Source organism: Mixophyes fleayi, chromosome 5, assembly GCF_038048845.1.
Source record: "Mixophyes fleayi isolate aMixFle1 chromosome 5, aMixFle1.hap1, whole genome shotgun sequence".
NCBI lineage: Eukaryota > Metazoa > Chordata > Amphibia > Anura > Limnodynastidae > Mixophyes > Mixophyes fleayi.
This window is the reverse complement of record NC_134406.1, coordinates 138212779-138238308: the sequence shown is the minus strand read 5'-3', so window position 1 is coordinate 138238308 and position 25530 is coordinate 138212779. Positions and strand designations below refer to the sequence as shown.

The 25530-nt window shown below is 40.5% G+C and overlaps 1 protein-coding gene and 1 long non-coding RNA gene across 14 annotated transcripts in view; both read right to left on the bottom strand.

Moving 5' to 3' along the window:
• The window catches only part of LOC142157744 (uncharacterized), a 354118-nt gene that overhangs the window by 105634 nt on the left and 222954 nt on the right, over positions 1-25530 (bottom strand). The gene's annotated exons all lie outside the window — the stretch shown is intronic.
• LOC142158668 (uncharacterized) overlaps positions 8060-25530 on the bottom strand; it is a 111878-nt gene continuing 94407 nt past the window's right edge. For all 13 annotated transcript variants that reach the window (XM_075212857.1, XM_075212860.1, XM_075212866.1 and 10 more), the window contains 2 exons: positions 12889-14235; positions 8060-8279 (listed from right to left, as the gene is read on the bottom strand). In XM_075212857.1, coding sequence (XP_075068958.1) covers positions 12890-14235 — 1346 coding nt within the window. In that variant the 3' untranslated portion in view covers positions 8060-8279; position 12889. The remainder of the gene's footprint in view (positions 8280-12888; positions 14236-25530) is intronic.

The window sequence follows — 25530 nt, the reverse complement described above, 5'->3', positions numbered from 1 at the left end:
CACCATCCGTCTTTTCCGGAATTTCCTGCCTTCCCTCCCACCCACCCAAGTTCCTGCTGTAGAGACTGTTTGTCAGACCTTCAAAAATATTTGGTCTCAGGTCAAAACCTGTTTAAAGAAGACATCTGCCAGATATAAGTCTTTTGCAGATAAAAAAGACGGGCTATTCCACCACTTAAAATCGGAGATCGTGTATGGTTATCAACCAAAAATATTCGTTTGAAGGTTCCATCTATGAAGTTCGCTCCTCGTTTTATTGGTCCATATAGGATCATTCAAGTGATAAATCCAGTTTGTTTCAAACTTCTACTACCTAAGAACCTTCGTATTTCCAATGCCTTCCATGTGTCTTTGCTCAAACCTCTTATCATCAACCGTTTCTCGGTCCCTCCTTCAGCACCTCGGCCAGTTCAAGCTCATCAAGAGGAGGACTTTGAGATAACTCACATATTAGATGCAAAAATTTTGCGAGGAGTTCTTCGTTTCCTCGTTCATTGGAAGGGCTTTGGTCCTGAAGAGCGTTCATGGATTAAAAGCAGAAGATCTCAACGCTCCAGCTTTTCTTAAGAAGTTTTATTCCAAGTTTCCGGACAAACCCGGTTCCAGGTGTTTTGTGCCCACCTTTAAAAGGGGGGGGGTACTGTCACTCACCAGACTGTGAGTGCCATTTCCCGTGTGTTCAGGAACCGTGGCCGTCCGCCATCCTGAGGGTCTGCGCATGTGCAGCCCTTATGAAACCTTCAGTACCTGTTGCTTTTAATTAATTGTATGATCAGGCAACCCTCCCTATTTAAACCACCTGTGATCATTACCTAGTTGCCTGATCTTGGAGTCTCATTCCCCATGAGCCTCTGAAGGTGTTCCTGTGTTTCCTCGTGTATTCAGCTCCAGCTGATTCCTGTCTACTACGATTGTGGTTTCCAGACCACTTCCACTTTCTAGTGTTCATCGTGTCTGCACTCAGCTGATTCCTATCTGCTACTGCTGCCGGATTCCAGACCGCCTCAACTCTCCTGTATTCAGCGTGTCTCCCCTTCGCTACTACCATCGGATTCCAGACCGTCTCTACTCTCCTGTGTTCAGCGTGTCTCCCCTCCGCTGCCTCCGCTACTACTGCTGGATACCAGACCGCCTCAACTCTCCCGTGTTCATCATGTTTCCAGTTTTACGTACTACTGCTTCCTGAGTATTGCTCCTTTGATTACCGGTTCCCTTTCGTGCGCTGCACCAACCTGATTACCGCTTCCATCCTCCAGTGGTCTCTACTCCTGCCGGCGTTCAGGTATCCCTGCACTTCTCCTTGACAGCCTGCTCTCCTGAACCGCGGTATGCATACTTTCCATTGACTTTGCTATTGTATTGCATATCAGTCTGGACTGTGTTGTGTTCATCTCCGGAGTCTTCCATCTACTGAAGCTATTGTTACTATTGACTTTGTTTCCTATTACCTGGATCTCTATAGTGACTTTGTATACTTCAAGCAGCGCTTGTCACTTATTATTGTATTGTGGTTATCATCGTGGGATCAAGTTCCGTGTGCCGCCCGTGTATCCTCTGTATTCCATTCATCTCCTCGTGCTCCTCCTCACATATATATAGCAGTGGTACAACTTGCTGAACGCAGACCACTGACTCCTGTTTCCCATTGGCACCAGTTTCAAGAATCCTCTCACATAGCAGTGGTACAACTTGCTGTACGCAGACCACTGACTTCCCCGTTACCTACTTGCACCTGGAACCCATTCCTTCACTATAGACAGTGGTACAACTTGCTATACGCAGACCACTGACTCTCACTACCTCCTCTCTACTCCTGGACATCCCTCCTCACTATAGCAGTGGTACAACTTGCTGTACGCAGACCACTGACTCTCCTCACGTTTACTTGTCCATCTGGTTCCTCGTGTTCATACATCTAAGTCATTACCAGTTGCTGCTAGTCATAGACTTTCCTTGAGCATTCTCTCACCATCTGCTGATTCTCCTGTTCCGTTGTCTTCCTGCTACCAGAGGACCACAGTACCAGCTATATTACTTTGGTAAGAACATCATCTGGTGATATCCTGGGCAAAGACTCCTAGTGCCCGTGACAGCACCCTTCCACACTGGAAATATTGTTCAGGAATGGTTTGAGGCACATAACAAAAGTTCATGGTGTTGACATATTACCCAGAACTCAATCCTATAAAGCAGGCCTGTCCAACCTGCGGCCCTGCAGATGTTATGAAACTACAAGTCCCAGCATGTCCTTCCAGCTATCAATTGGTTGTCTACCAGCAAAGCATGCTGGGGCTTGTAGTTTCACACCACCTGGAGGGCCGCAGGTTTGACAGGCCTGCTATAAAGCATTTGTGGAATGGGCTGGAAAAACAGTTCTGAGCCATGGAAGCCCTACCTCGCAACTTACAGGACTTAAATGATCTACTAACGTCTTGGTGCCAGATACCAAGGACCTACACCAGTGGTTCCCAAACTTTTTCAGTTCGCGGCACCCTTAGAGTCTCCATAATTTTTTTAAGGCACCCCTCCAAAATAATTACCAAGCAGTCCTGTTTTAGAAGTAGTTGGGTCAAAAAATTGTACTAAGTATTTAGGTCACGACAGAAATGCTTATTTAGTTGTATGCAAAAATGCTCCCTCTGCATCCAGACACTCTGCCCTCTCTCATGCTGTTCCCCCCCCTATGCCCTCTGTCCCCCCTCCTGTCACGCTGTCCCCCTCCTCTGCCCTCTGTCCCCCTCCGCTGCCCTCTGTCACGCTGTCCCAGCTCCTCTGCCTCTCTCCTGTCACGCTGTCCCAGCTCCTCTGCCTCTCTCCTGTCACGCTGTCACTCTCCTCTGTCCCCTTGCTGTCACTCTCCTTTACCCTCTCTCACTTTGCTCCCTCTGCCGCGCGCCAGCCATAAAAAAAACACCCCAAACCGAAACACTTCCCAATCCGTGCGGCGCCGGGACCCAGCATCCTCCTCTCTCATGCAGCACTGCGTGAGAGAGGAGGATGCTGGGTCCCGGCGCCGCGCGGATTGGGAAGTGTTTCTGTTTGGGTTTTTTTATGGCTGGCCTGCGGCACCCGAGACAGCGCTGTGGCACCCCTGGGAGCCGCGGCGCAGTTTGGGAACCGCCGACCAGTGTATGTTTCTAAGGTAAACTTGTTATTAACAGTTTTATACTAGACAATATGTATTTAATACTTGCCTAGTATAAGGCACACGTTGTAATCTGTAAGTAGATATAGTCTAAATCGTATTTACTGTCAGTAAGGCACCATTGTATTAAGATTGTAATGTTGATATCTATTGTAAATCACTGTGTGGACAAAGGAATGTCACTGGTAATAAGATTAACCTTTGAAGACCAGGTCAGCAGACTCCTATGAATAGACAAAAGATACTGCAATAGATAAATGGGCCTATTGTCCTCTGCTAAGTACATGGTAAGCAAGTCTGTACACATCTAACTATATGTTAATTAGGCTATTGCATTATTATCTTTGTTTCCACTACTAATATTAGAAAAAGAGAGAAAGAAAGAAAGGAATAGTATTTTGTGGGCACTCTTTTATACAAATGGTTGCAATATATTGGTATTATAAAAACAAATAAACTTTATTGTTGATTATGTTAAAAATTGTCACAGCGAAATATTAAAATTGATTGATGTAATGTTGAAACCTGTAGTAATTCAGTTAAAAGGTAGACTACTACCAAGCTGGCTTGCTGCTGTTAATCTATATAAATTGCGGCTAACGAGTATAATGGAGTACACTCAATTGGTATAAATCTATATCTAGGAGTTCCTATAGTTGGTCTCTGCTGCTAGATATCAGCAGGGATCCGTAATTGAGGCTGATAAATAAGGCACTGTTGGATGGGATAGATCTATGGTTGAAATAAACTATTTGGTATGAATTAAACCCTTTAATCCCTTAATTGGTGTCTATAAACCAAAGTTCCTAGTTATCACTTCAATAGGTATAACTTAATAATGAACAGAAGCTAAAGAATTATAGATGCCTATCTATTATTTTGTTGTAAAAGGCTGGTTTCTAAATGCTCCTGGTGGAGTCAACCTAAAATCTAAATGCTTAAAGGACCTAATCTTAATCGCCTAGATAAATGTGTACTAACTCTCAGCCTATATTTATTGTTAATGAAAATAGAGCAGCGAGCTAAGCAAAACGCGTGTAGGCGTTACGCTGAGCTCGCTGCTCTATTTCCATTAACAATAAATATAGGCTGAGAGTTAGTACACATTTATCTAGGCGATTAAGATTAGGTCCTTTAAGCATTTAGATTTTAGGTTGACTCCACCAGGAGCATTTAGAAACCAGCCTTTTACAACAAAATAATAGATAGGCATCTATAATTCTTTAGCTTCTGTTCATTATTAAGTTATACCTATTGAAGTGATAACTAGGAACTTTGGTTTATAGACACCAATTAAGGGATTAAAGGGTTTAATTCATACCAAACAGTTTATTTCAACCATAGATCTATCCCATCCAACAGTGCCTTATTTATCAGCCTCAATTACGGATCCCTGCTGATATCTAGCAGCAGAGACCAACTATAGGAACTCCTAGATATAGATTTATACCAATTGAGTGTACTCCATTATACTCGTTAGCCGCAATTTATATAGATTAACAGCAGCAAGCCAGCTTGGTAGTATTCTACCTTTTAACTGAATTACTACAGGTTTCAACATCACACCAATCAATTTTAATATTTCGCTGTGACAATTTTTAACATAATCAACAATAAAGTTTATTTGTTTTTATAATACCAATATATTACAACCATTTGTATAAAAGAGTGCCCACAAAATACTATTCCTTTCTTTCTCTCTTTTTCTAATATTAGTAGCTGATACATTAGTATTGGAGCACCTCCCCTATAGGATTAATCATTATTTATGTAATTGACCTTTAAGGGGTTTAAAGCTTGGTGCGGTGTAAAATCAACTTTGTCCTATCTTTGTTTCCAACCAGGTTAGTTCATTGTTCTATCAGTAAGCGAGTTATCGGTTATATTTGCTAAGGAAGGCAAGGTAGACATAAAAGGAAGAAGGTCTATTCACTAGTGAAAAAGAGCTGGGATAAAGAACATGTGATGCAAGTGGGGGAGACACTTGTCAGCAGTTGGTCTAGTGCATGCTTGAAAAACCTGTGGCACTCCAGTTGTTGTGAAACTACAAGCCCCAGCATGCTTTGCCAATATATAGCAGTTTATTGCTGTAAGGGTATGCTGGGACTTGTAGCTTCACAACACCTGGGGTGCCACAGGTTAGCCAAGCCTGGTCTAGTGTGTTAGGGGTAATAAGCAGGAATCTAAATTCTGTTACTACAGAGTGCCTTTGGCGACAGTGCTGCGTGAGCCGGCATTACAGGTTGGGAAACACAGGATTGTCATCATCGTTAAGTTGCCATTTATTAAAAGGAGCCAACAAGGACCATGCCATCATATAGCCAGAGACACTGAACTGCCTTCTGCAGGACATTGTTGCTCACCTGGCTTTCATGAATTGTATATTTGGAAAGTTGCTTTTCTGCTATGTTAAAGTACACCTTCAGTACTAATAAAATGGTGTTAAACCTGCACCTTGTACTGGTCTGAGTAATGTAAAAGACTCAGTATCCCCACAATGCCTCTTAAAGGAATTATGTTTGCATAATTTCAACACTTGAGTATATTTACTAAACTGCAGGTTTGAGAAAGTGGAAATGTTGCCTATAGCAACCAGATTATAGCTGTCATTTTGTAGATTGTACTAAATAAATGACAGCTAGAATCTGATTTTGCTATAGGCAACATCTGCACTTTCTCAAACCCACAGTTTAGCAATACTTTGTCTGTTCACCTTTCCTTGGATGTCTATATGGAGTTGTTCACCCTACAACCTTAAAGCCCAGGCTACTGATGCTATAGCCACTCTTGATTTTAATGTAGTCAAAGATCAAACATTTTTTTTTTTTTCCCCAAAGAACTTTCTAACTTTCCTTTAAAGGCCCACCATTTTTTCCCGGTGGAACGGTTGTTCTAGTAGACATACTAGCTACATCTACTCTTGCTCTTGGGATTCTCCACTTTTGAGCTTCCTCATCTCCAAATGAATACATCCCATGTTATTTTTAAATTAAATTCATGTTTCTCTACTTGGGTCAATTTAAAAAAAAAAAAAAAAGAAAAAAAAAAAAAAAAAAAGAAAAAAGAAAAAAGTTCTTTCACCACTTGATGCACAGGAAAACCCCTTTTTTTCCCAATGTGCTCTTCAAACATAGCCATGAGCAGCAGTCTTTCCCATAGCCATAAATATATTTAAGTAAATTAAATTACGCAGGTGTTCCAATTTTCCTGAATAATTCCACTCTGATTGGGAGCATGTATCTTCCATATCTATACTTGAGATTTGTGGTTTTTTTTTTGAACTCCTCACATTGTATAAAATTCCTCCTTGGTTACAAATGACATTCATCCATGCAATAAGCTCCTTAAAATTTTGAAAAAGAAACACCCTAAACAATTTAGGTTATATAATGGTGCAAAACATTTATTCAGATTCAGTTATAAAGGCTTTATCACAAGCTGCACAGATCCTTTGTTTTACTTTCTTGTATTATGGGGGCTCTATAAAAGTGCTGAAAAAGGGAACACTATTACTAAACAACAGTTATCCATACAATAAAACAGACCTTACCTAGTGAGGGTGTTCGTCAGTGTTTTGGGATTAGACTCGGGCTCCATTTTACTGACCGACGTGAGGCTGCTTGTATGCCCTTTTGAAGAGGGAATGCTTTTGCAGAAGTTCCGAGTCCAATTACTCTCCTGGTGCCCAGTGATGATGCGCTGTGCACGCATACGAAGACACCGATCCAGCGCGTTATTCAAAATCCTATACACCTATCAGCAGTGCACCCGAAAATACAAGCACTGCAGCGCCCAGGTCCCAAACCTCCTTCACAAGTGGTGCGTCCCGGGAATCCAGGAGCAAGGTCCTTAAATATTTTATTCCTAGCTGACCTTTTAACTAGAGACCAAAAAACATGGGTGGGGAGTGGGGATGAGCTGGATTATATATTCCGAAGGTGCATTTTTGTTTGGCCTTTACCCATACAAAATGGAAGCAAATCTAAAAGTAAAAGCTGCCTTGGAGGAGTGAAGATGAAATTGAGATGTGCAGACAAGCAACTTTTCTCCAATCATCAACTATATCCTGATTTGGCGAGCCTTTGCTCACTATAGCCAGTATAATGTTCTTAGCTGACAGAGCCGAACCCAGTATGGTCTTTAATGCCCATCCACTTCTAGGTTCAATGTATTGAGCGTTTAGAGATTGTTCTTTTAACCAGTTATTTACCGTCGCCCTCTAAGCTTGAACTAACTGGGCTACTCTCTCTGACATCTGTAAGTGACTAGGTATTTTCACTAACAGCACCGCTGCACAATGTATGCTTTTTGTTTTGTGCATTCTCTGTAAACTCTAGTATGTTGTAAGTGAAAATCCCAGGAGTAGATTCAGCAGTTTCTGAGATACCCTAACCACCCCATCTGGCAACTGACTGTCTGTATAATATATTTTATTTAACCGGATTTATCCACAGGTTGCTTCCCAATACAAATAAACAAGCACAACAATAATGCTCACACAGTCTCTTTGCCTTTGATGTAAAATTTCGGTGACAATGTTGTACTCAACTCACCTCACACCCTTTGTGTGATCTACATGCAATATCTGGGAAACACATATCTGGGTAGTCACACATGGGTCATGTCTGGCCACTTGCCAAATTTCTCAGCAGATAATATATTTTTTTTAAAAAAACCCCAAAACAAACATCGTTAAAAAGGTGTCCAAGTTTTAATTGGCCCTCAAAACTAACTTGTGTGACCAGCATTACAGGCACTAGAATTTGGCATGTTGCTCAGTTGCAGCTTTGTAACCTTTAAAATATCTTTCTTGTGATGTTGAAGTACCATTGTGTGGGCTTTTATAAATTACCACATAGCATAAATACAGTATATCAATAAACACTTGATTTCAGTAAAGTTTGAGACTGTACATTCCTTCTGTTTTATTTATTGGGGAAAATCAAAACTTTTTTTTTTTTTTTTAACAGATGAAAAGGTTTTTCATAAAAGTAGTCAACACAAACATTTTGTGTTGGAAATACAACTCCCCAATTTACTGTATATACATGAAGTTAGGTTTCCGTACACATCCTGATCAGACATTCACATTTTAACTCTTCTCTCTTGGAGGTCCGCAACAGTATGCCAAACCCTATGCAAAAGGAACCAAAAGATAAATGTTTAGAAGGAAATAAAAGTATTCATGCCTTAGTAAAAGACATTACAGAAGGGTAAACAGAAAGAAAGCACAACATCTGTAGTGCCAGTAAATGTAAAATTCATAAAGATCCAATTGGATACATAAAATTTATATTATATGTACAGTCGCCAATAATTTTGTCTGGGTCCTCTTCTATTGCAACATGTGAATTCTCTGGAGTGGTTATGACTGGATAATATAAGCTGTTTTTATGTTGGTCTTTTTTTAAGTCTACCAAGATGTGTAAAAATTATGGTCCATAAAGAAAAATAGAAGAGCTGTAACATTTTTTAATTTTGCCACTACACAGGTTCCATTTTTTTAAACTCCAAAACAAGGACACTCATGTGACAAAGTCTGAAATCCAGCCACAGTTTTAAATGGCTATAATTTTAAAAAGCTGCTTTTCCACTGCAAAATTATTTTTTTAAAAAATAAAATCACAATTGTTACCTGTAAGACACATAGTTTTGATATATTTTCCTATTTATCTTCAAGCTGCTATTAACGATTTGACAGTTTGCAAAATATCATGTAATTTTCATGGCAACCACAGGCACATGACATAGCGATCAGAAACACTTCAGAATGCCCCTATTCTGAGCATGCTTATCTATAACAATTCATTCCGCCACCTTCCTCTGTCATCACGTGACCACAGTGGAGCTTCCTGACAGACAATCTCCTAATGAGATAAAAAGTTAAATACAAATGCATACTATCGAGACATCCTTTAATTAATTAATTTTTTCCGTCAAAATGTATATGGCTGCCACTACAAGATAGTCTCTTGCTGTTATGCATTTGAATATATGTGAAAACATTTGTGTGCGTTATATATATATATATATATATAATATAAAATGTCTAGTGGCGTGTGTTAGTCTGTCTGTGTGGAAAAAATAAAACCAAGCTGCAGCGCCACCTGCTGGGCGAAGTTATACACTGACCTACTAAATTCTTAGTGTGTGTGTGGAAAAAAAAATTCAGAAAGGGCTGAAATTTGGTATACTAAGATGTTTTTAAATTTGTTAATTTAATTTAATTGTTAAAAGTGTTTATAAAGATTTAAAAAATATATATATAAATTTCTTGAAGGAGGAGTGACAGTTGGGAGTGGTTGGTGGTTGCCAGGGGTGACAGTGGGGAGTGGTTGGGGCCTGGGCTATGGCCCAAATGCATGACAAGAACCTTTTTAACACCTTAAGTAGCTTGATTTGACTAGAATGCATGAGTATCATGCACGGGTTAACGTGCGTGCGTGTGTGTGTGTGTGTGCATATATATATATATATATATATATATATATATATATATATATCTCTAATCATTCTGATATCCCACAAGTTATTTTAAAAAAATTACATGGCGATTACATCACATATAAAAATAATGTGAAGTCATAAATGTTTGAAATGTTCTATCAAAAATACTAAATACCAAAATTAGTTTATGAAGAGGTGCATGCTAGGGTGAAGTAAAAATCCTACACATGCAGTTTTGCATATTATTCTTAATGAAACTGCAGCTTGCATGCTTTTCATTTAGTGGAGAACTTTCCTAGATCTTTTGTAGAAATTCAGTAGCAATTTAAAAGCCCAAGAATACATTTATGGGTATAAAAGTGCAATAAAATATAATAAAGTTGTTGAGTGCTGTAGGATTTTGGCTTGTGACATTTGATTTTAATCAGACAGAATCTTTGAGGGGTGGATGTACATAAGCTATACAAGGCACGTGACCAACAATTTATCCTTTGTACATACTGGCATTACAATGCGCTTATGGTATAATGAAAAGTAAGTAGCATAGAATCCGCATTGTGTTTACATACGGCTCATTTAGTTGGTCGTACTGTTTAATATTTCCCAACCAATCACTGACCGATTATGTAGTGTGTATGAACTCATGCTCATGATCTCCATAGAGATTACAGAGCCGTATTCTTTTCAGCCAATGCTACCAATAAATGTCCTGGTGAATAAATGTAGAGTGTGCTGTAGCAGGAATAATTTGTTTGTTGAGAGACAGAATGTTTTGTTTCAGAGTCATTGAAGCTAACGAAATTCATTAGAACATGTGGATAGCTATAACAAGGCGGTTTTAATCAGTGTGACAATTTGACAATAATGAATGAATGTTGTGCTGTCATTCTCTGAAGACTAGAGGACCAGATAAAGAACCAGATGAAGAGCACAGAACTGAAGGTAAATCGTGTCAGTGTGTATGCATGAATCGTCAGACTGATTGGACTTTCAGTCGCAGGTACAATTGTTTGATGAATTTTCCAACCGACATGTTATCTCAGTGTACCTAGCCTTACTTGAATTTAGAGAAGTCCAAGGACCCTGTGTTTTGGATCTGTATTAACTTTGTGTTTCGATAAAACCGCCCTCCATTATTAACCCTAATAACACTAATTTCCAGTCAATTTTGACCTCCTCACAGGTCACAATATTTTCATCCACTTTTGGCCAGACTGCAGCGAGCTGGCTGGATACTAAGCGACAAAGCAATGGCTCAAACACATGGCAGTTCATAGCACATGTAGGAAACACTGCCACACAGCAGTGGATGAAAAGAAAAATGGTGCAAGATGGAATTATCCTTCGGAACTCTTACCCACCCCTATATGTTGGATTGGCATAATAGGATTTATGGGCAGCAGAGTAGACAAGGTTAAAGTCGACAATATAATGACATTGACAGCATTATTAGGACGTCAATTGCAATGCTGACAGTATTTATTAGGTTGATAATTCAAAAGTAGACAGTATTATGCCTAACTCAAACCCTGTCCCTATAAGTATCCCTACACCTGTTCCTATCCCTAGACCTGTCCTTAACCATATCCCTAGCACTATAATACTGTCCACATTTGAATAGCCTACCAAATCATACTGTCCCCCATGTGAATTGGTGACTGTTACACAAGCTGATAGACCAAGGCCAAAATGTCAAACAGTGCAAGATGGAATTGTCCTTGGGAAATATGTTAAAAAGGTTTCACAAACTTACACAGAACATTTTGACATCTGGTCTGGTCTAAAAGAATTGCCCAATAATCGTGACAGCTGTCGTAAAATGAACTACAAAATTCCAAGAGGAAGGCCATTACCAGCACTTACATCAAAGTACAGAGACTTCTGTAATGGTGGAATGCAGCGAGATGAATTAATATTGTGTGAGGATGATGTACTGTACACACTGATGAGGGTGAGGATAAAGACAGTGTGCTTGGATCTAGCTGAGAGAAGGGAGCTAGCTGATGCTGGTATGCTTGTTAATATTTTGGGTTGAATGGCATGTTGGCAATTTTGATTTTTCTACAGCAAACTTTCCCTTTAGAGAGGTGTTTCTTTCTTTACTAATGTAAGAGCTTGTTTTTTGGATTTCAGTCTCCCTGACTTAAACCCACTATGTCCTTGAGCATAGGCTTTAGTAGAAGGACTAGTATCATCATGACTGGTGCCAGAGCAGCTGGTTGCCATATCGATGGCGCTGAGCTATGGCATTGGAAAGTGACAAGAACACTACCACCCCTTATGATTCTGTATGAGCAATGGCACTCAGCGATGTGACTGGATCCGCTCGGCTTGGTACTGGTACGCTCAGTTTTCAAAAAACCGAGTAGCATCCCTACTTAAAACTACACTTGCGATTCCCTACTGATGTTGCTCTTTAAAATATATAAGAGATATTACATTTGTGCAATATTTTTTACCCCATACGACATTGATAAATCTACCTTTGTATCTGGAAGGGCTAAATACTGGGAACTGATTCACATGGTACTTATTAGCAAGCAAATTGGGGTGGGAGCACAATTTAATGTTCAATGCTTTTTTCTTTTGGGGAGGGGGTCTGTTAGTCATTTGGTAGAATATAAGAGCTTTATTCAACAGATATGCTGCCCATTAATATGTCTGATGATAGCTATTAATCTGCATAGCCCCAATATTAAAATCTGCAAAGCCACATACCAAGTCTCACCTATATAAGAGCTGGCTCTCAACCTTTGGATAAACTTGTTCAGGCCGGATCTAGAATACATCTATTTTATACAGATCCCACAACTGACTCCAAGGTGACACCCTCACCCTCAAAAAACAAACAAAAAAAAACTAACAATTTCCCAGCCAACTTTATTACATTATAAAAATTGCCTTCCTTTCCTTTTCCTTGTACTTCATTGCCTTACAGTTTTGTGCATAATTATCCTTTCTTGACTAGTTTTGATGTATATAGATTGTTTATTTTTGTCCTCTGTGCATATACAATTGTAGTATACCCTTTGTTTATTATGTATATAACCTTTCAAACACTGTTAATAAAATGGTATTTAAAAAAAATAAAAAAAACATAAAATTGTATACAAATAATGATCATCCGAAAACTGGGTGAAGTAGTTTTCAAGTATTTCTGGGCTCTATTCCTTTTAAAATCTTAAAAGGTTATTGTTTATAGAGTATAACCAAATGCCAAACACAAACTAATGTGCAGTAGGCACATGCTTTGAACTTATGTAAAATATTTGGGGGATGTATACATATTAGCTTACTTTATTTTGACGGCTTGTTATCTGCATATTCACCAAGAATTGCAGACACTGTGAATAAATCCTTCCCTTGAATCCTCTTTAGGAGATCTGCAGAAAGACCGGCTGTATTTATCCCACTTGACTTGAGTGATCCGTGATTGTAATTTTTTTCTGAGAAGTGTGATGGAATGTGATCCATGTCAAGTCTGGCACGCTTACTATGTTGCACATTGCTCTCCCGATCAGCATTCTCAGGAGCATCAAATGGTCTTGAGTTATGTATGTCACGGGTGTTTGATAAAGGTGCCGTAACACTAGGAGACAGACATACCCTAGTATAAGGTGCTTGTCCTCCTGCACGGTTAACATGCACTGGGTCTGCAACTTGTACTGAAGGGCCTCCATAAGGAGGATTATTCCATTTAGTACCACGCATACCACTTTCATAACTCATATCAGAATACGGCATATGTGTCTGTTCATTCGCCCTGTAGACACCAGATACAGCAACATTGTCAAAACGACTGACATAAGGGTCAGCGTGTGGCAAGTAATTTTTCTCTACTGAACGATCATAACCAAAACCTCCATAGTTATGTGATGTACTAGCATACTCTGGTTGAACTTCCATATTTTGGCCTTGATAAACATGGTCCATTAGAGTCATTGAACTTCTGCCCATCTGTCCATACTCTTGGTTTTGGGACAAAGGCATCTGCAAATTCTTGTTCATCAGCACATTTCCTGAGTTCTGACTGTTTTGAATCACACCTGCCATCTGCACCATTGAACTCTGGTTTAGTTGTGAGTTTTCCAGACTCATTGTTTTTTTGGCCATGGAGGACATTTGCATCATTGTCTGCTGGCTTAACTGGAACTTTTCCATAGCAGAGGTATTTTGAGAGGTCATTAACATCATAAGTTGTTGATTCAGAGAAACATCTGTGTTTGCCGTATCCTGTGTCAAAGATGCAACCTGCATCATCATTTTCTGGCTCTTTTGTGGATTCTCAGTGCTTGGTGTTTGGTCCAGCATCAATGATTTTAACATCATCAATTTTGAATTCATCTGTACATTTTCAGCAGATGAAGTGTTTTGTGGAAGACACTTAAGCAATGTCATTAATTTCTTTAAAAACTGAATATCTTCAGTGCTTGCATCATTATGACTGGACTGTGCATTTTCAGCCTTCCTGGCAAGGTCTACTGTATTAGGCATTACAATGCTTTGATTGTTTTGTTTCTGGTTTGTTGGAACAAATGGAAATTGTTGTGGATTCTGTGGAATAGGCGTGCTTGGTGCCATTTTTGTTTTGTCTATGCCGTGAGTATTTGGACCAGAAAGACCACTTTGTCTATTGGCATTTTCTGAAACAGATGAGAACACAAAACTGAGCATCATTTATTATCTAAACCTACAAAACAATTTTCAATACATGCCAGTTTGTCTAAATTAAAAACAGTGACCTATAGTGTAAAGAACATCCACTGAATTCTCATCTTCAACACAAACTCATGAAAATGATAATTCAGGTAACACTACATTTCTATTTTAACATTGAGACTTGACAAAAAAAAAAAATCTTAGACTATCCAAATGTATACTTGGACTAAAACAGTCAAAGTACACACCATAATAGATCAATACAATTCAGTGTTGAGACAACAAATCAGTCCTATATCAATAGCTGGTTTATAGGCCCCCAAATTAGACAACCAGCAAATCATGCTCTCTTTGAAGTATAGTTAATAATATGTTTAACATATTTTAATATATATATATATATATATATATATATATATATATATATATATATATATATATATATATATATATATATACATATATACATATATACACACACATATACCTATCTGAAGTGTTAATATTTAACTTCATGCAAACATATTCTGGGCAGCTGTAAACTTTAGTATTCAACGAGCTATGTACTGCCAGAAGCATGCTCACTGTGCTCTTAAAAATAACGAAAACGGGGCGTGGCTTGGAAGCCGAGCGGGACAGTCGCATCTGGACGGAGCTCCGCACAGAAGAAGGGAAAAAATACATTCTAGCGGCGGATTGTGATTGCCCCAACCACGCAAGTCAGCCCTGAGTCCTGTGAGAGGAAAAGCGCCCACCTGCCAAGCGCTCAAGCGCTGCAGCGACTGGGCAAAGGAAACTTCCCGGAGAGGAGAGGAGACACGACTGAGACGGACTGACGGCGGAGGGGAAATCTCAGAGGGGAAAGCCTGGTCCCTCATATAAGGTACACACACACAGAGACCCCCGCCTGAAAGCCACCCCTATAACTCGTGGTGCTGGTGGAGTAAAACCGGAAGTGGCAGAACGCCATCACTGCCTTCTTTTCCGGTGAATCAAACCCCGTGGTGCCTGCTGGGAGTCATCCTGGGACATTGTGGAGGGGGATAAAAAAAAAAAAAAAAAAAAAAAAAAAAAAAAGTATACAACGGAGGTAAGGAGGAATTAACCCCTTCCATTCCACCTGAATAGCCCCCACACATTATTGCTACATAACAAACAGAGACAGTGAACATCAACACTGCTAAATGTTTTACCCAATAACTTTGAGGATGATGCACCAACGCTGATGTGTAGATGACACACACTGTGGACACTGATAACTCCCATGCGTTCAGTAGCACTGTAACGAGGAGCCTACCTTACTGCAGTGCAGAATAGTTGTGGAAATACTTACCGATTACCTGCCTGTGATAATAACATTGCATACGAAAGCTCTACAATACAGCTACTTACTGTCTGCACCAGTCTACAACCAACGATTTATGCCACCTAGTGGTCATCAATAATACTGCTGCAAAGACCATCTTTGATTTCACAACAAATCTGACTCAACACAAGCTACGTCACTACCACTGAACAAATTATATATAACAGAGTGGTTCTCTCCATGGCTGACAACAACTAAAAGCTTCGAAATTCGCCCTGCATAAATGACTGATTAAATATCTAACAACAGGAACTTCCGGTGGGCGGTACACCTAGTTGACCGCGTTTTAACAAATCTCTTCACTCTCTCCCCGGAGTTCGGTCACGTAAGCGGACTTATAGAACACAGATAACCATTACAACATTCCTAAAATTAGCTACGTATAATTACATATGTTGAGTTGCTTACTACTAAATATTACTTATTAGAGTTGAAATATTGATGTGAACGTCTAAATTAATAGCTCATATGAATATCCTTACACTGTGGTATAGTATCGACACTACAGGATCAAAAAGTAATTTTGATGCCTTTGTTCTTTAATTTTTTTTATTATTATTTTTTATATTTGTTTTTATTTTAATTTTCTTTCATCCACTAATATGTGATTAGCTTAATGTAAAAAGAGAGAGTTTACAACATAACCTTAGTCGCATATTGTTGAATTTCTAATATAACAACCTCTGTCAGAATCTTAGATTAGTGCCTTATAATTGTACTTGGTCTGCTTAGAAATGGAAAAATATTGTAACAAAAATTCATCCAAGCGTGGAAATAGCAAGCTGGATCAGAGTAAAACAGGCAAAAACAAGCCTGGAGCGAGCAAAGATGCTTCCTCTCCTTCCTCGCCCCTCTCAATGGGGGACGTGGAGGAAGGGAACCAAACTCCTCTCACTAAATGCATTGATACTACAAGTACAGACACGGCTCAGACTATTCTAGACATTCTCCTTCCTATAATAGACAAAAAATTCGGAGCTATTCAGGATACCTTTGATGCAGCTGTTGCCAAAATAGCAGAAAACACGGCTAGAATTAACACGCTGGAACAACGTACCAGCGATGTGGAGGATAATGTCCTAGCCTTGCAAAACGGATCTGAACAAGATTCGCGCAGATGGTCACAAATGCAAGAAAAATTTGATGATCTAGAAAACCGCAGTCGAAGAAATAACCTAAGGTTTATAGGTATTCCAGAATCGGTGAAAGGGCCTGATTTATCCACTTACCTTAGCCAAGATCTAGTGGTTGCTCTCAATCTACATGACGAACTAGATAATTTACAAATAGAACGAGCCCACCGTCTGGGCTCAATTAGAGAGGGTAACTCTACTAGATCTCGACCTGTTTTGGCTCGGTTTTTAAATTTCAAGGACAAGGAGAAAATATTGATAGCATTCAGGAGAAAGAAACAATTAGAAATTGAAGGTAATAGAATACTGATATTTCAAGACTATTCAGCTATGTTGTCACAGAAGAGAAAAGAGTTTGCACCAGTTTGCAAATTCTTGGCTGGTAATAACAAAAGTTTCGCTCTTCTATATCCAGCTAAGCTCAGAGTAGTGGAAAATGGCCGTACACTAATTTTTGAAAATCCGGAGATGGCAAAGAACCACTTTCAAGTGCCTACTCCGCACTCCAGATCACCAGCTGGAGCCCGCTCCCCTTCTAATGCACTGACTTGAATGATATAGCATTCCAGACCTAGATAACATGGCGTTAGAAGGTTGATGAAACACATAGTGACTATGTGATACCTGATTATGTTGATAATGTGAACTCTCTCTATATGTATACACATGTATCTGCATATGTATTTAGTTATGTTACAAATGTTCATTGTTGAAGGTTCTGTGATCTCTGGTAATACTTCCAGGGATCGCACGAAAAATTTGGTTAGGAAAATGATAAGAAAAAGTTTGAGGTACAGAAAATATAATGCATTATATACTTTACTTTCATATTTCACAAAAAGGTTAAATATCCAATGTCTCATTTTACAAATGTGGGATGGTGAATCCCATGGTTTGGATCAAGTTTACTTAATGATGGTTTTGGTGGAGTTTGTTTGCAACCTCTCCCTACACACCTTTGGTTTAACTAATTGCCCCACTGTGGGTATTGGTTAGGAATGCAACCTACACAGCTGGATTCCCAGGAACCTAATACTCCACAAACCCTTAATTTATCATCTTGGAATGTAGGCGGGCTTAACTCTCCTATTAAACGTAAAAAAGTCCTTACCCACCTCAAAAGAGCTCATATAGATATAGCGTTTCTACAAGAAACACATTGGAGAAAGGATGATGGTTTTATCTTGCGGGGAGGCTGGGTTGGGGATTGTATTTCGGCCTCATATAAAACTAAAACCAGAGGCGTAGCCATAATAATAGCTAGGCACCTCCAATATACAGTTTTAGATACAGTCATAGACCCTGAGGGCCGATATCTACTAATTTCTTTACAAATTAATGATGAAAAATATACCTTCTTGAATATTTATGCCCCCAATGGATCACAACGTGACTTCTACCAGTCTCTAATTCAACTTGTCCTACAACGTGACACCCCTAACCTTGTGATAGCAGGTGACTTCAATTCCGTTATTGATCCAAAATATGATAGATCAAACGCATCTTCTACAACTAACCCAAGGGCCCCGGAATGCTTTTATGGTCTGATGTCCAGGTGTGGCATGGTTGATCCGTGGCGCCTCTTAAACCCAACAGACAGATCCTATTCGTTCTATTCTAGCGTACATGGATCCTTTTCGAGGATAGACTATTTATTAGTCACGGACACCCTAATGCCGTGGGTTCGTAGAGCAGATATTGCTGATATAGTTATTTCGGACCATGCAATGATCTCTCTTACAATCCAAAATCCGAACTCAAGACGGAGGTCTAGGCACTGGAGATTTCCTACTTACCTATACAATTCAGATCATTTTCAACAATTTCTAAGACACAGATGGGCTGAATATCTAGATGATAACATTGACCAGTGGGATGACAAAATTCTATTCTGGGACGCTTCAAAGGCAGTTATGAGGGGACACATAATTGCGTATGTATCTAGGCATCGTAAAAAGACTAAGGAAATTTATGATAATTTGAGCAAATTATCGGCTGAGGCATATGCTAGGTTTGCTTCCAACCAGTCGGATATGTCATGGTCTACTTATCGTGAGGCGAGACAACTCTTAGAGAGTTTCTTGACTTCCCAAGCAAAACAACAAATTGATTTTTCAAAAAATAAATTTTTCAGATGGGGAAATAAAGCTGGCAAATTACTTGCAAATATAACCAAACCTCAGAAACGTAAAAGTCACATAATCGCTCTTAAAGCCCATAATTCTTCTAAGATTCTTACCAGATCGGAAGATATATTAGAAACCTTCCAGGCTTACTATTCGGCCTTATACAAGGGCTCTACACCAAATCCTCAGCTAATGTCCAAACTTTTGACCGAGGCCAAATTGCCTTCATTAACGCCAGAACAGAGAGATGTTATGGCAAAAGATATCACTTCCCGAGATGTAGAGATTGCAATCAAACATTTGAAACTCAATAAAACACCAGGCCCAGATGGATTTACGGCAGAGTATTATAAGATCCTAGAAGGAGATCTGGCTCATGTTTTAGCAGATTTGTTTTCAATGATACATAGGGAACGTCCTGTATACCCATCGTTTAATGTAGCCCATACAGTCCTTATCCCTAAACCAGGTAAGGACCCTATGTTTGAAGGATCTTATCGCCCTATTACTCTTTTAAACACAGATTACAAACTTTTAGCAAAGATCATGGCAGACCGTTTACAAAGTATCCTTCCTGGGTTGTTAACATCCCATCAGCTGGGATTTGTAGCAGGACGCCACTCGGTCAAAGGTATTAGGACAGCCATATCAGCGATTGTGGCCTCAAGTGTAAATTCCACCTCAAACATGATCCTTAGTTTAGATGCTCAAAAAGCTTTCGATTCTGTTGCATGGCCTTTTCTAAACGAAATTCTCTCATGTAGGCGCTTTGACACGGATTTTAGAGCACTTGTAGCCTTTTTCTACACCTCCCCTAAAACATCTCTATTGGTCAATGGTGTCACGGGTTCCCCACTGGAAATGTATAGAGGTACTCGCCAGGGTTGTCCACTCTCTCCATTACTCTTTAATTTGGTATTGGACCCTATGCTTAGAGTCTTGCAAAACTGGACGCAACTGGAGGGAATAAAGATTGGAGATCAGGAAATCAAAATTACAGCTTTTGCTGATGATGTAATGATCTACATATCCAATCCTGAAGTCTCACTTAGATCCTTAATGGACCGAATAGTGGAGTTTGGTTCTGTCTCTGGGTTCTCTGTCAATTTTGAAAAATCTACTGCTATGTATCTGGGAAAGGGTGTCATAGTCCCAACATGGGCACGGGATATTCCCATTACATGGGCAAGATCGGCCATGCCATACCTGGGCATCCAGCTACCGAGAGATATTCACTCTCTGTATAACCTTAATATCTCTAGGGTGATAAATGTAATGGAACATGAGATGAAAGGTTGGAAACATCTCTGCCTCTCCTATGGAGGCAGAATAAACATAATTAAAATGATCATATTTCCTAAACTATTGTATCCACTACAAGTTTTACCCTTATTATTGACCAGATCAGATGCAATGAAATTGGATACAGAATTTAGACGTTTTATCTGGAATTCCAAAAAACCGCGTATTGGGTTGATCAAATTACAACAGTCAAAAAATAGAGGAGGGCTGAATTTACCAAATGCTACCAAATATAACCAAGCGGCCCAATTGCGACACCTTAAAGACTGGTTGCATAACACGGATACTTATACTAATACTACATTAGATCAGAATTTTATCCCTAACCTTAGCTTATTAGCCTTTATTCATCTACATGAAAAAGAACTTCCAATTCAGACTATAAACAACCCAATCTTGTATACTGTGCGTAAACTTTGGCATAAGCTTCGCCACATATACCATTTAAGCCCTTATAGCTCAATGAACCTCCCATTGTTAGGCAACCCTAACTTTCAGGACGGATCAGCTTCCTTCCCATTTACTAAATGGGCGAAATTAGGAATTACTAAGATAAGATCATTAATTGATACAAGTACGCGAAAACCTATGACCTATACTCAAATAAGCTCTACTTATCCACAACTAGCCCCTTATCATCTAGCAATATTTCAATGCCAACATTACATTAATACAGTACTAAGTAAAATCTCTCCGGAGGATTGGGATAATCCCTTGGAGGCTATGCTTTCGAGACCTCCCCTGACCCGTCAAGCCATCTCACAGCATTATTCCCTATTACGTACCCAATTTGACTATAACCATTCTAAAACTGGCCTTTCACTGTGGCAGGAACAATTTCCTCACCTGACACCAGAGGTTCTTTTAAAGGCACTGACCAAATCCATTAAAATATTACCGGCCATGACCTATACAGAAATGTTCCTAAACATCTATCATAGGGCATATCTGTCTCCATCTCGTCGATTTCAGATAGGTCTATCAGAATCACACTGTTGTCCGAAGTGTGGGTCTCCGAGAGCGGATTTGACACACTGTTTTTGGGAGTGTCCTCCAATTAAACGATTCTGGACCCAGATTTGGAGATTTTCTAATACACACCTGGTAAATTATGCGCCTCTATCTCCGGAATGGGCGATATTCGGAATACTTCCAAATACTTGCAAAGTTAGTAAAGGATGCAATAAACTACTATTAGCAGTTTCTGCTGCGGCCAGGAAGAGCATACTCCAGGTCTGGGCCCAAGATTCCCCTCCTATGTTTTCCCTTTTTAAAGAAAAGCTCTATCACATATTCCGAATGGATTGGATAGAGACGTCTTTGCAGAAAGAGGTTAGAGTAAAGCAATTCTTTGATGCATGGGAGAGCTTTATAACTCTCTTACCCCGTATCACACGTACACAACTTTGGAATAGCTTCCACAATACTGAGTGGTACGGGTTAAGAATGGTCTCAGCGGACCCTCCGATTGACTTGTCTTCACCTTCTAATGATTAAGTCCTAGACAAGATGGATAGTTTGGGAATGGGAGATTGGGCATGTTAATGACTTATTGAATTGTTTGAAAAAATGTGAAAATATGTATTTATTTCATAATGCATCCAATTGTATATGTGATATTGTATACCTCAATAAAAAACTGTTTATAAAAAAAAATAAAAAAAAATAACGAAAACAAGATTTTTTTACTCACCGTAAAATCAGTCTCTTTGACTCCATTGGGATACATTGCGAGACATTGGGGTATAGTAGGCGGACTAAGAGTAAAGGCACTTTACACATAAATCTTTGAGAGCAAACTTCTCCACTACTATGCCCCTCCTATCTGGAAGCAACCTCAGTTTTTATATAACCAAGCATACAAAAGAGGACCAACAAGGCGTAACAATAAACCACTAAACAGTAACAACATTAAACAAGTCAAAGCCAGGGGGAGGTGCGCAGTGTACCCCAATGGAGTCAGAGAAACAGATTATACAGTGAGTAAAAAGTTCTCTTTTCTCTTTCCTGCCATTGAGTGACACTGCAAGACATTGGAGATATACCAAAGCTGCCCTTAAGGGAGGGATTGCTCTTGAATAGCTGTGTGTAACACCTTGAGCTAAAACTAGCATCTTGAGATGCAAATCCCTGTTACTTGTAAAATGTGACTTGTGGGAAACGAAGCAACAGCAGCCCTGGTGGAAAGAGCCTTCTAACCCACTAGGTCACAGAACGTGAGTACCACTCTCTGCGCGGCCAGTCTGGAGCCACGAGTATGGAGGGGCACCGCCATAGCATGGATAACGGAGGAAACAGCTATACCAGGCGAAACTGCCCTGGAATAGTCATTGTATTTGTGAACCCCGCTTACGGATCCATGGACTTTGAGCAGAAGAGGGGGACACAAATTTAGATGGGACGTCATGAGGTCTATCTTTGGCTGGAGCCCAACACTGCACCAGAAAGGCAAAAACAGTCTCGTGAAGGGACCATTCCCCGGAGTGGATCCTGTTTCAGCCAAGGTAAAATCGGCCTCCCAGTTTTCCGCTACTGGGATAAAAATATCCACTATACAGCCAGGACATGATCCTTGACGTCTCTTGCATTGCCATGGCACTGCGCATTCCCCCTGATGGTCTAGATAGGTCACTGCCATCGCATTGTCGAACTGAATCTTCAGTGGTTTCCAGGCCAGAAACTCCTGACCCTGAATCAATGCTCTGTAAATCGCCCCGATTTCCTGCACACTAATGGGCAAGGCGGACTCCAGGAAAGACCAGAGACCCTGGAATCGGAGAATACAGATTACCCCTCCCCAGCCGGACAGATTGGTGTCTGCAGTAACCATTGTCCATGGCTATGACTGAAAGGACTGGCCTTTTTCCAGATTTGTTCTGGTTAACCACCATGATAGGGATAGACATAAGGTCCTGGACAGCATAATTATCTGCTTGTCCAAATGCAGAGGGAAACGGCACGAAGGGCACAGCCTCAAAAACTGAGACCATGGACCTTAGATGTGTCATGCAGCAGAGAAGACACTTAACAGAAGAGACCTGGTCTTGTGCAGAAAAGAAATAAATAATCCTGTCTCCCGGGAGGTACACCTTCTGCGCCACTGTGTTGAAGTTAAGGCCCATAAAACTTAACTGTTGCGTCGGACTCAATGAGGACCTGGGTAGCACACAGCCGTGGGCTTCCAGGAACAGAATTGTTAGCTGAATGTGCCTCAGGAGAAGTGATTCAGATGGCACCTGCAACAACAGGTCGTCCAGATAGAGCATTAGGGCTCCCCGAGAATGCAGGAGACATGCCATGACGGCCATTACCTTGGTGAACACGACCGGAGTAGATGCAAGACCAAAAGGCAGAGCCCAGAACAGACAATGATTGTTGCAGACTGTAAAGTGGAAGAGAGACTGATGTCCCTCCCAAACAGGAACCTGTAGGTAGGCGTCTTTTGTTGACTGATGCCAAGAACTCCCTGTGTTCCATGCCTGCAATTACAGAGTCCAACGATTCCATTTAAAATCCCAGCACCTTCCTGTTGAGATCAGACAAAACAATCTGTCTGGCTTTGGCACCAGGAAGGGTTCCGAGTAAAGCCCCAGACCTTGTTCCAGTGGTGGGACCAGGACAATCATGCCAGGAAAACCAGAAGCTTCTGGATAACCTCCTGGAACGCTCCACTCCTGAAAGCAAAGGAAGGCAGACCTGTGGTGAAGAATCTACGTGGAGGGAAGTTAACCAGGTTGATAACATGTGTCACAATCCCCTGAATCCAGGCATCTTAAATCAATGTCCACCACTGGTTATGAAAAACCTTGTCACCCAGCTTGGGAGGTTCAAGCCTGCAGGAGCCCTGGCCTTTGTGGAGGTCCCCCCCCCCCCCCCCCTGAAGAAAAGGGCTGCCCTCTGGAGGAAGTTCCCCTTGACCTTTTCGAAGGATTGAAAGGACTAAAACCTTGGAGTTCTCGGTTTAGCAGAGTTGACAGGAAGACAGGAGCTCTTTCTGCCAGTGGCCACCTGAATAATCTGTTTCAGCTCAGAACTAGTGTCCCCATCAAACCAAAAAGCTTCTAGGTTATGCCCTAGGTCCGCATAAGCCGACCAAGGACGCAACCACAGGGAATGGCAGGTCGCAATCACGAGAGTAGAAAGTCTGGATGTAACAGACACCGCGTTCAATGAAGCCTGACCAACAGAGTCAGAGGATTATAAATGTGCTCTGCCAAGACCAACAAATCAGCTCTAGGCACATTGTGTCCTGGAGGCCCTTGGCAATTGCCCCTCATGTCTGAATGGCCTTGTTGACCCAGGCCATGGACATATTGGGTCTAAACAAACTACCACATATGCAGAGCGAAGAAAGTCACATTTTTTTATATTTATCAGGGGGGTGGAACAGCACCCTGCACCGGAATAGCAGTAGTAGAGGCAAGGTTGGAAACCAGATCTACCATAAGAGCACTTTCCCATTTAACAGATTCTTCCGATGGCAGGGGTTAGAGAGATTTGAATCTACCCGGCAAATAGAACTGTTTAATTAGGTTTTTTTTCAGGTCTCTGACACCATTTCTAAAAGCTAAGGAGATGGGGAAAACAATCCAACTGTTTCTTCTGCCATTTAAAAATGGAGAATAAAGATTATTCCACAACCTCAGGCGCCACAAAACCTAACGTTTGTCTAATGCCCAGGATCAAAATATCTACCTGCAAAGTTGACGTGTCCTCTGGACCATAAGAGACCTCCCTCTTAGACTACACTTATGGCCAAAAGTTTTGAGAATGACACAAATATTTTGTATTTACATATAATCCATGTCATGAAGAGTGATCAGATGAATTGCAATTAAATTTCAAAGTCCCTCTTTGCCATGACAATGAACTTAATCCCAAAACAATATTTCCATTGCATTTCAGCCCTGCCACAAAAGGACCAGCTGACATCAGGTCAGTGATTCTCTCGTTAACACAGGTGAGTGTTGATGAGGACAAACCTGGAGATCACTCTGACATGCTGATTGAGTTAGCATAATAGACTGGAAATTTTAAAAGGAGGGAGGTGCTTGAAATCATTGTTCATCCTCTGGTAACCATGGTTTTCTGCAAGGAAACACGTGCAGTCATCATAGCTTTGCACAAAAAGGGCTTCACAGGCAAGGATATTGCTGCTATTAAGATTGCACCTAAAATCAACTATTTATCGGATCATCAAGAACTTCAAGGAGAGAGGTTCAATAGTTGTGAAGACGGCTTCAAGGTGCCAAAGAACATTGAGCAAGCGCCGGGACCTTCTCCTAAATTCAAATCAGCTTCGGGATTGGGGCACGACCAGTGCAGAGCTTGCTCAGGAATGGCAGCAGGCAG